This window comes from Ursus maritimus, unplaced genomic scaffold, assembly GCF_017311325.1.
Source record: "Ursus maritimus isolate PB19 unplaced genomic scaffold, ASM1731132v1 scaffold_25, whole genome shotgun sequence".
Classification (NCBI taxonomy): domain Eukaryota; kingdom Metazoa; phylum Chordata; class Mammalia; order Carnivora; family Ursidae; genus Ursus; species Ursus maritimus.
The window spans coordinates 14,283,519-14,296,558 of record NW_024425008.1 but is presented as its reverse complement, the minus strand read 5'-3'; the positions used below and the strand labels follow the sequence as shown (position 1 = coordinate 14,296,558).

The following is a 13,040-nucleotide window of genomic DNA, read 5'->3' as shown; positions in this document are numbered from 1 at the left end:
CAAGCTTTCCATCTCTTCTGTCCACTGAGAAGGAAAAGAATTTTCCTTGCTCTCGATAGAGATTAAGAAGTTACTCTTAACCACAGACCCAAAGGATAACCATAACCATAACTTTGGCTTTCAATGAAATATGTTGACCCGTCCTCAACACCGTATGTAAAGACACAAAGCCACGTCCCTCTAGAGCACAACCCACAGCTAATCGTTACTTTCTGCAGGGAACGAAGGTCCTTTTGGAGGTCCCACAAGTTGAGGCAGAGACTCCTGCTCTGTGAATAGGGGCCTGAGTGTTTCCTTCTGTTCTGGCACCAGTCATACTGGACTCTAGCTAACTGCTCAAGCCAAGTCAGTCTCGACCGTGAGTAGATCATCGTGGTTAAAAAGCACAGATTCTAGGGCGAGACTCCCCATCTCCAGATCCCAGTCTACCTCTCAGTTGAACTTGGGCAAGTTATTTAACTCCTCCCTTCAGTTGTTTACACCTACCCCAAAGGACCACTGTAAACATTATATGATAAACAAAGTATTTAGAGCAGTATCTGGCCACAGTAAGCACCATGCAAGTGTTAGCTAGTGATACAATTAATACTAGACTGGAAGCTTCTGGAGGACAGGGAGAAGGCATCTTACATCCTTTGTTATTTTTTTCTAATCACTAGAGCCAAACATAGCACCTGCTTCGTGACAAGCATTCAGTTAATATTAGTTATCTAAATGAATAAATTTGATTGTAAATAATGAAAATAATTATACAAGCCACACACCGTCAAAATCTCACTAAGTAAGATTTTCGCTTCCCTTTAAACAAGAACAAACACATGCACATCTGTATAGAAATGTGGACACCGTACCACTCATTCCTGGGTTTTTGTTTTATTTTTACGGGAGTTTTTTGGGGGGAACACAATCCTCATTTGCAAATTCATTTTATCCAGTGGCATGCCAATTTCCGTTAGTGCTTTAATTTCTGGCTTAAAAGCTTTAGACCTTCACTAAACAGTGATGGAACCACAGCCTCAAGGATAAAAACAATAATAGTAATGAAATGGAGGCCTGTAGAGACAGGCCGGGGGCTGCAGGCCCGATCTTGCATGCATTGAACAATCTTCTGCATGACCGCTTCGCTGGAGAAAGGGCAGCTCCTCTGACTTCAGGACATCAGCCGGGAGAGTCACCTCACTTCGTCAGAGCTGTGTCCTTGGGCTCAAAGGACCCAAATCTGTACTCAACAGAGGTCGCCTGCTGTCTCAGCTGTGGTCTAAACTCCTTGCACAAAAGGCTGCTTGGAAGAAGGGATGGCCCAGGGTGGGGAAGGAGAAGGCTTAGCTGGCTCTGCCCTCTGACTCCCAGCGAGGATCTCCACAGACTGCTGAATCGGGGCTCAGGTACCATGCTTCCCTTAAATCATCGCGTTCCTAAGTATGTAAAGCTTTGGACGTTATGGACAGGAAGGGAATCGGCTCATGCAGAAAAAAGGCAGAAAGGTGATTTGAGAGAAGTGCCTTGACAACCAGACTGAAAGAAAGGACTTCTCTAGCCCAGAAACAAAATAATTTTCTGCTTTGCTTCTGGGAAGCTTCTGAATGAAGGGCTCTTAGTCTCCAAAACAGATATAAAAAGCCCTATTCATTCATTCCTCCAACCTCAAGCATCTTCTACGGGCTGGCCGCTGTGCCAGGCATGAGGGACAGATGGATAAAAACACAGACTCAACTTGAAAGACCTTACAGTTGTGGGAAGGAGACAGATGAGAAAAATAATGTTCACTCCATAGGGTCTATTAAGGGCGGAGGCACATGTGAGTGTTGGGTGCTGTAGGGCCAAGCAGGGCACCACCCACCATGAGGGTACACGAAGGCTTCCCCTAATACTGGAGTTTGGGCACCTCTGAAGGCAAATCAGTTCAGAAATCCAAGGCACAACACTCAGCAGAGTGCCACGTTGGCATTCCATAACTGTATAGTTATTAAATGAATGAATGGTTTAAAACCAGCTCCTGGGGCGCCTGGGTGGCTCAGTCGATGAAGCATCTGCCTTTGGCTCAGGTCATGATCTCAGGGTCCTGAAATCGAGCCCCCCGTCGGGCCCCCAGCTCAGTGGGGAGTCTCCTTCCCCTCTCCTCCCTGCTTGTGCTCTCTCTCATTCTCTTTGTCTCTCTCTCTCTCTCTCAAATAAATAAAATCTTTTTAAAAAAATAAAGTAAAATAAAACCAGCTCCTGACTACCACTGCTACCCTTTGGGTTTTTAGAAGGGACCAAAATGGTCATGTACGATCGATCAGATCACGCCACCCTGATGCCTGAAATGGCCATAGCTTCCCAGTGCTCTTAGGATAAAGCCCTGCATGGTTTGACCCCCGCTTGCCCCCAGGCTAATCTCCTACTAAGTTCCCTTTGCTAACTCTCCTCCAGCCATATATGCTCCTCTTCTCTCAAGTCCTCAGACATCCTGGGCATCCTTCCACCACAGGACCTTGGCACTCAGCTCCCCTGCCCAGAATCCCTGTCCTCTTGTGTCGGTTCTCCTGCTTATGAGCCCGACAGCTCCTTCTCCTCTGCAGTGTTAACCATGGTTTTATTTATATTGATTCATGTGATTACATGCACAAGGTTTGTCTCCCCTACTACCTATCAGTAGGGTAACCATAAAATTTATCTTTCAAACCAGGACATTTTTGAGAGAGAAAGGGGTGCTATTAATAAGGATTCCAGAAGCATGAAAACTAGGAAGATTAGTCATCCTAGCTAGAAGTTCCAAGAGGTCAGGGACTATATGTCCCCCTTTTATTCACCATCTTGTCCCCAGGAACTTAGCACTAAGTTGGCATACAGCAGGAAATCAGTACATTTGTTGTATGAATGAATGAATGAATGAATGAGTGAGTAATTGAGTGAGGGATTTGGGGCTTGGCAGAAGAAGGGAATGGTAGATGTCACAGCCTTGGGAAATGCTCATGGCTCATGCAAATTAACCAACGTCTCCTGCTTCTGGAGAGAAGAGTTTGGCAACTCCTGATCTCTGGCCCTCCCTTACCTGCAGAAGAGCAGTCTGGTCACCATGACAGCATTAAAGGTCCACGCCCAGGACACAACACAGTACCCAGTCCTCTCACACAGCTGCTCGTATCTTAAATGATATCGTGTCCCAGCAAACATGGTGGAGTCAGCCCCAAAGAGCAGAGCCAGTGAAATGAATCAGTATGTCAGAGTCCTGAGCAAAGTATCTAAGACTCCAATCACCTACTAGCAAAGGATCAAAATCCCCAGGAGATCATAAAATAAAAACCAATGGCAGAGGTCCTGTTGACCAACCTAAAAAGGCATGAATCAGTCAAGGAAGTGGAGACATGGCAGAATGACAAGGGAACCCAATGCCCAAGGCTCATCCTTCCAGGAAATTCCAGACCTAGCCCATGCTAGGCAGATGAAAGCTTCAGGTTCTCTTCAGATAAAGGGCCTCCCATGAATAGAAAGTGCCCTTTTTGATGTCAAAAGGGTTCTGAGAAGTTAAGGAACTTGCCAAAAAAGGTCTGAATGAAGTACGCCAGGAAAAAAGTCAACTTTTCAGACCGCCAGCTAGCCTGCTCACTCTGGGGGGTGCTACACGAGCTGCCCCCGGGAGCGCCCTCCGTGAGAGAGGAATCCTTGTTGCCCGCACTACAACAAGGTCCTTCCATTGGAAGCTCCCGTGTCCTCCCTGGTGGGCACCTTGCCCAACACTACACCCCCTCCCTTCCGCGTGGCTATCACCTGGAGAGAAAACAGCCGTGTGACCCCCTGAGCTACACTGGAGACATTCAAAGTCTTAAAAAAACACATTTCAGCATTCACAGCCTGAAAAACAACTGCTACATAGCATCACCACCACGCCCCCAGGCTGGGCCATGGTTCCCCCCCCCAGTCAGTCAAGGAAGCTACCTCGTGGTTTTAGTCTTTGAGCATTACAGAAGATGAATGTGTTATTGCTTTCTCCAAGACTAGCCACGACAGAAGTTTCTAGGACAATTGTATTGGGGACAGGGAAATAAGCCATTGAGGCATGTCAGAGCAGTGAGGGTAAAGAGGTTCTTCGGATCGGGTGGCCATCAAATCAAGTTTAAAGAAATAATGTTTCCTGAATGGCAGCTAGGTGCCGGGCATGCTGCTGGTGTTCTGTGCGGGTTTTCTCCTTCCCTCCTCCTCATATTCTGAACGAGAGGGACTGTCCCACACTTTCCTAGGAGGGGGGCCTTAGTTTCAGTGGGGTAAGCCTATGCCCCTTCCTCTCCTTGACACCCCCTTCTTGAAAATACAACAGTCCACACTGACCTGCCACAGTACCAAGTCAGACAGCCCACGCCTCCTTAACAATGTCTCCTTCTCCCTCCAGCCCTTTCCTTGGAGCAAAAGCTTTCAGGAAAGGCCCAGATGTACTGTGGGGGATGCTCACCATTAACACAGGTGAGCAGCACGGCACAATGGTGAGACCTATGGGCTCCACAGTCAGGTGTCCCACGGCTCAAATCCCCCTTTTAACCGTGTACTGACTGTTACTTACCTTGGACACGCTACTTCTTAGAATTCATTTTCTCATCCATAAAATGGCATGATGGCGATGGAACCTACCTATAGGCTCATCGCAAGGGTTAAATGAGCTCAGACACGGAAGCACGTAGAACAGTGCCTAGGGGAAAGTGAACAACCAAAAAGCGAGAGCCATTTTTCATGACTAGGACAGCTCTGCCCGAAATCTCTCTGTACAGTCATCTGCAGACTCCCTCGTGTCGCGTCAGGGACGAGAGTCCAGAGATGGATGGCTCTTCTGTGTCCCCTCTGGGTTGAACTGCTGAGGCCCAGCTCTGGTTAAGTGGCTTGCCCCAGGGCATCAGACTAGAAGATCCGCACACCGCGGGAAGGGATAAACAGACGTCAGGCCCTCAGAGGACACAGACCCTTTCACTCAGTTACACCTTGGAACCATGGCCGTCCTATCCTTCCGCGGATCTGCGCCTTGGGGGCTGCCTGAGCCTTCTGGGTCCCTGAGGTTCTCTGCAATATTTCCCAAACCACACGAGGAACAATGGGGGGGGGCGCAGACAGCGATCAGTGGATTCAGCCTCGGTGTCTATCTAGCATATATGAGGCTCAGGGTCCCCGCCAAAGCTCAGGGTACAGACGCTGATCTAGGTGGCCGTGGTAAGCCCTCTAAATGGAATAGGAAACTGCTATGCTGCCTGCCTGGGCTCGAGCCACACAGACACAGCCCCACCGGTGTTCGCAGCCCAGTCCCACGCTCGCGGAGCAACTTCCGTGAAGGTGACCTCACACTTTAACAGTAGAGGCAAATTGAGAAAATGTGTCAATTAGAAAATTTAGGATTGAAGCCCCCAAGGGCATTAAGGAGCTTTCTTCTCTCTCCCCTTAGCAGGACCCCAGGATGAATATACTTTAGGGACTTTCTGGTTTCTTTTTTCTTCCTTCCCTAACAAATAAATAATGGCAATCACAACAGTAAAAGTAACTGAACTTCTTGTTCACTATTCAGACCACGCTAGCAGGTGCACAGGAATACCGCCATCTCCAGTTTACAGACGGGAAGCGGAGGCCTCGGGTGACTATGTCCCAAGTCACCCAGCCGGGAAGCGGGAACGAGGTTTAACACAGGAGGGGAAACTGCAGAGCCTGGGTGCTCATCGCGAGCTACGCTGCCCGCGGGGCTCTGCTTGAAAAACACGGGTGCGCAGCACTGAGCAGGCACTCCAGAAATCTCTGCTGAATGGGAATGAGTCGAGTGCAAGTTTTCTTTGTCCGACTCCCTTCCATGTGGCCCCTTCTCTGTGTCTCAGCATCTCTCACCTCCGATGTTCTCATATTCTTCTAATGGGTCTTCCTACCCCCAGTGTCTCCTTCCACGAGCCCAAAGTCCTCATTGCTAAAAGAATTATTTTTCTGAAAGAAAATTTTCATCATGTTACTGCCTTGATTAAACTTTGCAGTGACTCCCCACTTCCCAGGGCAGAAAGCCCAACTCCTCAGCAAGGCTCTGTGGGCAGCTCCCAAATTCAGCCCCACTAACCTCTCCAGCCTCGTCTACCACCACCCCCCCCATATCTCTCAGCTCAAGCCACTGACCACCTGCAACTCTCTACAGGCCATACACACCACGGGGATGCCCTTTACCCATGGCCTGCGGAACGAATCTCCTCCCATAGTCCCCGATTCTGTTTGAATGTATGGTGGCTAAAAGCCTAGGGTATGTGGTCACACTGCCCAGGAGTAAATCCTAGATCTCCTGCTTACTAACCGGGTGACTTTGAGCGTGTAACTTTGCTGCCTGCTGCCTCAGTCTCCTCAACTGTAAATGGGCACAAAAGACTATCCTTCTAGAACAGTTGTAAGGACTAAACAAAATAAATAGCCACAGAAACTTCCCTGACCTCCGTTTGCCACACTGGGGCCCTCATTTTTCATATATTTCAAACAGCTCCACCCCGGTCATCATCAAAAAGACAAGAGACAACAAATGTGGGTGGGGATGTGGAGAAGAGGGAAGCCTTGTGCTCTGCTGGTGGGAACGCAAACTGGTGAAGCCACTGTGGAAAACAGTATGGAAGATCCTCAAAAAATTAAAAATAGAACGGCCATATGAGCCAGCAATTCCACTTCTGGGAATATGTCCAAAAAAACCCAAAAACACTAACTTGAAAAAATACACACACCCTCACGCTCAAAGCAGCATTATTTACAATAGACAAGACCCAGAAACAACCTAAGTGTCCACTGACCGAAGAGTGGATAAAGAAGTTGTAGGACATACACACAGCGGAGTATGAATGGACCTCGATGGCATGAGGGTAAGTAAAATAAGCCAGACAAAGACAAATACTCTATGATCTCACTTATATGTGGAATCTAAAAAAACAAACAAAAACAAACAAACAAAAAAACTCATAGAAAAAGAGATAAGAGGTCAAAGGTGGGGGGAGGGGGAACGGGAGGAAGGTGGTCAAAAAGTCCCAGCTTCGGGTCATAGGACCCAGAAGTACTAGGGCCGTAAAGTACAGCCTGGTGACCGTCGCCAACGCCGCGGTGTGATATACAGGAAAGGTGTTAAGAGAGTCCATCTTGAGGGTTCTCACCACAAGGAGAAATTTTTTTTTCTCATTTTGCTTTTGTTCTTTATTGTATCTACGCTCGGTGATGGATGCCAAGCAAACGGCGGTAAGCATTTCACGATATATGTTCAAACCGTTCTTCTGTACACCTTGAACCCACACAGAGACGTATGTCAATTATATCACCATAAAACTGGAAAAAAAATAGCTCCATTGCAGTAAATTCCAGTTGTTGGTTTACGCGCCTCTTCTTCCAGGGTTTCTCGAGCTCGGCACTGTCGACATTTGACTGGATTCACTCTTTGCTGGGCTGGGGGCTGTCCCGTGCATCAGGCTGCTCAGCAGCCTCCCCGGTCTCTACTCGCCACATTCCGCTAGCACCCCCTCAAGTCGCGACAACCAAAAATGTCTTCAGATGTTGTGAGACGCCCCCTGGGGGCCAAACCCCCTCCCCAGGAAGAACCAGTGCTTGAACCAGGGGATGTATGGAACTGTTGAATCACTATATTGTACCCCTGAAGCTAATATAACACTGCATGTTAACTAACTGGAATTAAAATAAACCCTTAAAAGAAAAAAGAGAGCCCTGCCTGAAACTCTGAGCTCCTGGAACAGAGCTACAAGCAGCAGCAGCAGAGAGAACGACCTTTTATTTAGTTATTTATTGAGCACTCACCACGTGCCAAAAATCGTTCAAAGCCCTTCTCATGAATTATAGAATTTAATCCTCTCAATGCCCCAAGGGTGAGGGATTTTAGGCACATTTTATTGATAATGAAACTGGATCACAGAGAGGTTAGTAACTTGCTCACCTTGTGTTTTAGTCTCCTCTTTTCTATCCACAGCCCCTGGCATGTGACCTGATACAACAGGAGCTCAATAGCAACTTGGAGAATGTATGGATGAATTCATTAATGAGACAGTTCCCTCCATAACAAAGATCAGGTCAGGGACGGTGACCCACCAGTCTCCTCTGGAGCCCCACAGCACCCCATAACAGTGGTTTAATTCTTTTGAAAACCCTTCCCCAAACTATGGCTCTTTTAAGCTATCCAGGCATTTCATGGGAGGGAAGCAGTTCTGGATGCTCTGCGTTTGTTATTAATAACATGAATTACACCTCCCAGCTTACTTTATGAGGGGTTCACTCAATCCAGCCAAGGGTCCTGACATTACCAGATGAATACCATCGATATCATCTTTTACCTGTCAGTCATTCCTTTCAGACTTTGGTGAAGTACCATAATACTTTTCCAGCTTTGAATATATCAGGTGGAAGACCCTTCCAAAAAGCTTCTTACAAGCACTCTACACCGTGCTGCTCAGGCACGTGAAGTGAGAGGACGCTCCCCCTAGTCCGTAAGTGTGGGCATTTCCATCCCATGAAGGAATCAGTGAACTGAAAGGCAAACCATGATCAACTGGCTCTTGATTCACACAGAGTCACATGTAAATCTGCTCAACTTGTGTCGTGAAAAAGACCTAGATACACACAAGTACAAATCCTTACATCGCAGTGGCTGGAGATCTTAACGCATCCCAAGCCCAAGGCTCGCACTCGGTGGTTGCAGCGAGAAGACATGGGGACATGCTTTCTGCCATGAAGCAGGGCACGCCAATGTTTCCTGACTGTTAAAATTCTGTAAAGTGTTAAACACAAAGCAAAGGTTCAAGAGAGAGCTGAGTTCATGACAAAGAAAGACCACTTAAAGACCCTGTAGACTCACTGGGGGAGGAAGGACAAGGTCAGACAGACCTCGCTTTGAATCCCAGCTCGGCCCCTTTGGGGGCTGGAAAGTTACTCCACCTATTTTAGAATCGGCTTCCTCACCTATAAAATGGGCGTAATAGTGCCAACGCAGAGGGTTGTTGGAATGATTACATGAGATAATGAGTGCAAGGCATCTGGCTGATAAAAGGTGTCTGATATAGGGTAGTTTTCTTAATTGTTACAAAAACGACCTTAAGGATGTGTGTGTGTTCACATGTATCTGCACACACACACACACACACACACACACACATTCTTCATTTCCCAGAGAAACTTCTGAGACCAAAGCAGGGGACCGGTTTTAATGGCAGCACCAGAATTAGAATCCCCATCCTGTCCATTCTGGCCTCTGAGCTTTTTCATGAAGAAGACAGCCAAAGAATGGGCAATACCTAAATAGATAAACCAGTGCGTGAATAACCTCAGATATCTGGTGGTATCAACAATGTTAGAAGTTCAGGTTGATATCTCAATCCTAAAGGATTTCTCTATTGGGCAATAATTAGATGCAAAGCAATGCATAGGCTACACACGGATGGAAAGATAATATGACATAATCCTTTTCCTCAAGATCTCACTGTCTAAGGAAGGAAAATGCAAGCATGAATCTAGATTCAATTTGGACCACTTTTTAGGTTATTATATATTGCAACTAGTTAGAAAGGAACTCACCACATATCACAACAACATGTATTATTCCGTTCTTACTTAAAATTACTCCAGAATTGTTTCCCCCATTTTCTATGATATTCTAACGTCTTAACACTGGCACAGATTGGTACAACACTCCCATCATCACAAATTTGATAGCATTTTCTCAGAAAAGGGGGTGAGGGAGAGAAAGCTATCCAAGAAAGACTAATATGAAATACTGCTCTTAGATTTTTTGCATTTTAAAGTTTTCTTTTTTAATAAAAGTTATAGGATCATAGGTATGAAATCATATTTATTCCGGGGGGGGGGAATGTATATTTTTATTTATTTGTAAGAGTCAAGTCAGATAATCAAAATTTCTTTAAAGGTATACAGTTGCTATGCAGGCTCCAGATCATAAGAAGCCCCATAATTCCCCTTGCCTATCATTGTAGTTAAATAGACAAATAGCTAGGTCAGTGTTGCAAATCCTGCAATATCCTGGATGGCAGTCGCCATTAGAATTGAATGCAGATAACCCCAGGGCAGAAGGAGTCTCGGGAGCCATCTTTTCCATCCCTCTGCCTTGCAAACTTTAGAACCCCTGGAAAGATATGACTCTCCCTTGCCTCCATCACTGTCATCACCTTCCACCAGGACCTACACTTCCTGGTTCAGTAGCATGTGTAGGTTAGGAACTCAAACCTCGGTCTCCAAGGCAGCCATCCTTCATCTCCTGCACGAGGAAGCCCCCCAGCGGGGCTCCCAGCCACTCCCCTTCCTCCCCCTGGGACGTGGCTCCCTGCCCTTCCCAGGCTTCTGAAGCCTCCTGTTTCATTTGCTCCCACCACACCACCTGAAATGACTCCATCTCCCATGGCCCCCCAGCCAGCCCCACCCCTGCTTTCATTGCCCTGCTTCTCTAGGTGGTAACGCAAAATTCTCCACCTCTATATTTTTATGGATATTTTTTCTTAATGTCCAAGGTATGCAAGGAGCTTAGCACAGTGCCTGATGCAATAAATGTTCAAAACAGCAACCCTGATTATTACTACGACTGCTCTCCTTATTATTTCATCCCATAAATCCACCAAAATGGCTCTGCCAAGTCACCGACAGCCTCCCATCGCCCATCGGTGGTCTTTACTCCACTCTCACTGACCTGGGACAGGTTTAACACATCCCTGCTTATTTAAAGTTCTCTTTGGCTTCCAGGGCACCCTCTTAGCCCAGCGTCTGACACAGACTTCAGAATCGGGAAGTTAATCAGCACCCAGAGGTGGACTCGAATTTGAAACTCCAAAGCCCTTTCCCCTGCTGCTGCTTCCTGCCACCTCACCCAAAAGCAAGTGATGCAAAACCCAGCCTCTCCTAACGTCGCCGCATCGAGGCTGTCGCACGGCTGGCCCCCCTGTCCCCACATCATCACATGCCTCACTCTCTGGCTCCTTTGAGGTCTCAGGTCAGATGTCACCTCCCCGGAGAGGCCCTCCCGGACCATCAGGCGCATCTCAACCAAAGGCAAAACTCAGTGAGCTCGAAGGTCAAAACCGAAGCTGTCCCTTCCCCCCACAGGCGGTCTGGACTCCATTCTCCCCTGACCCCAGCCTGACCCCCGCTCACCTGGATCAGCGTCTCCAGCTCCTGGGGGCTCACGCAGATATGATCCCGCAGGAATTCCGCCTTCTCCAAGGCGATGGTATTCTTCTGGCTGCTCTCGAAGGGCTGCTCCAGTGCCCGGAAGACCAGACCGCCGGTGACGAGGTAGACCACCACGACCACGAAGATTGCCACGACTGTTTTCCACTTCATGACGGTCTGCAGGCCCCCCTGGGAGGCGCCTTCCATCCTGGCGACGACCGTGGCTCGGGAGGAGATGGAGAGGCGCGGGGCAGCGTAGTGCCCGTTAGCGGCGCCCTTGGGCTGGCACACCGGGGGCGCTGCTGCCGGAACGGCCACTGAGAAACGGGGCGGGGGACAGGGGGAGAGAGAGTTTGTTGATAAATACAAGACACGGAACTCGTCAGAAACAAAGCACAGATGTCTTTCTCAAGCCAGCTTTCAAACGGGAGGACGAAAACCTGGCTCAGCAAGCCGGGCAGTGAGGGGATCTGATCGGTTGCAAGGTGCCTGTTTGAGTTCTTAGAAAAGGAACTCCAGGAGTTCTGGTGTTTTAAAAAAAAAAAAGGAGTAGTAACTGAGTTTGAAATTCTTCTGTTTCTCTACAAGGGCCCGATTTTGCAAGCCAGGGCTCCGTGATTGAGAATTCATCTCTTCTCTCAAGCTTCCTTGGTTAAACAATGTGTAAGATGCAGGGCAAACCATCATATTTGAAAAAACATACGTGTTGTGCAGCTTGGAGAGGGAATAACTAGGAGACAGATGCCCAGCTACCCCGTCCACGCACTGAGGACCGGAGGATACCAAGGGCAGAGAAGAGATGAACATCTAGTGAGTTTCAAAGTCCCTTTCATCCCAGGTGCTGGTCACAAAACAAAGGGAAGAAGGGCAAGCCTGCTATCGGGCAGACGAGTCAAAACTCAGACATAGTAAAGAAAGTTTGGGGTTCAGAAGACAAGCAAAGTGAAAAACAAAAAAACAGGTGACTGGATTGACGGAAGTAAACAATGAGTGATGTTTCTTGCCAAGTAACTTGGTTTCCTGGAAAAACGTAAGAACAATAAAATAGATTCTAGGCACATTTCTCAATGGAAAATGCGATGACTTAGATGTAACCACTCCTGGTCTATTTGTGACAGAATTTTTCTTCTATTTTCCTCCAGTAGGAAACCATCAGAAAAGAAATTTCCCCTCGTTTTGAGAATACATCAAACTCTCAAAGGTCGCTGGTCTCTAGAAGGGCAATTTCATCACCTTGGAAATAAGCATGTGGAGCCGGAGGCTATTCCAGAACGGCAGGAAGAGCAGGGTCGCGTTAACACACGATGCTATCGTGAGCTTGGGCAATCTGTCTTGCGCAGCAGTGAACAGTGGCGCGCTTGCATTTTGCTCTGCCTTTATTACACTAACGCTTACTACAGCCTCTGCCATAGAGCAGCCCGGCTGTTGGGTAAACAAGGTATTAGGAGATGGTATTAGGTAATTACCTAAGTGGGGCAAACAATCCAGCGGACTGCTCGCTCTCTGCCTTGGGAAATTCAAGATAAATAAAAGCACGGGAATGTCGCTCGCTCTCGTTCAAAGCGCCAATGACCCTGACGGCACCTGGCCAGAAGGGTGGCCACCTTGAGGAGTCCAGGTCTGCAAATATCTGCGTTTCCTCCTAGAGCCTCAAAGTCAGCTTGTGTCTTTGAAAAGCAAGGGGAACATCAGCCTTTTATTGGACGTGATTCTAGCAAATATCACTGAATGTTACATTTCCTTCTGACTCACTGAATACGAAACCGTCTGGAATCTCTCACTGAAAGATGTAAGAATCAGAACCAGCACCTTGGGCATCATGTTCTTGCTAATCCTTCCCCCAAAACACGGCTTTCAGGTTCCTACTGGCCCTGGTTGATACTGAGGTGCATCCTGTCTAG

The 13,040-nt window shown here is 47.6% G+C and overlaps 1 protein-coding gene across 1 annotated transcript in view; it reads right to left on the bottom strand.

The window, feature by feature from the left end:
• KCNK10 (potassium two pore domain channel subfamily K member 10) overlaps positions 1-13,040 on the bottom strand; it is a 121,209-nt gene that overhangs the window by 55,198 nt on the left and 52,971 nt on the right. Inside the window, exon 2 of the mRNA XM_040641576.1 lies at positions 11,122-11,456. Within this exon, the coding sequence (XP_040497510.1) occupies positions 11,122-11,456 (335 nt within the window). The remainder of the gene's footprint in view (positions 1-11,121; positions 11,457-13,040) is intronic.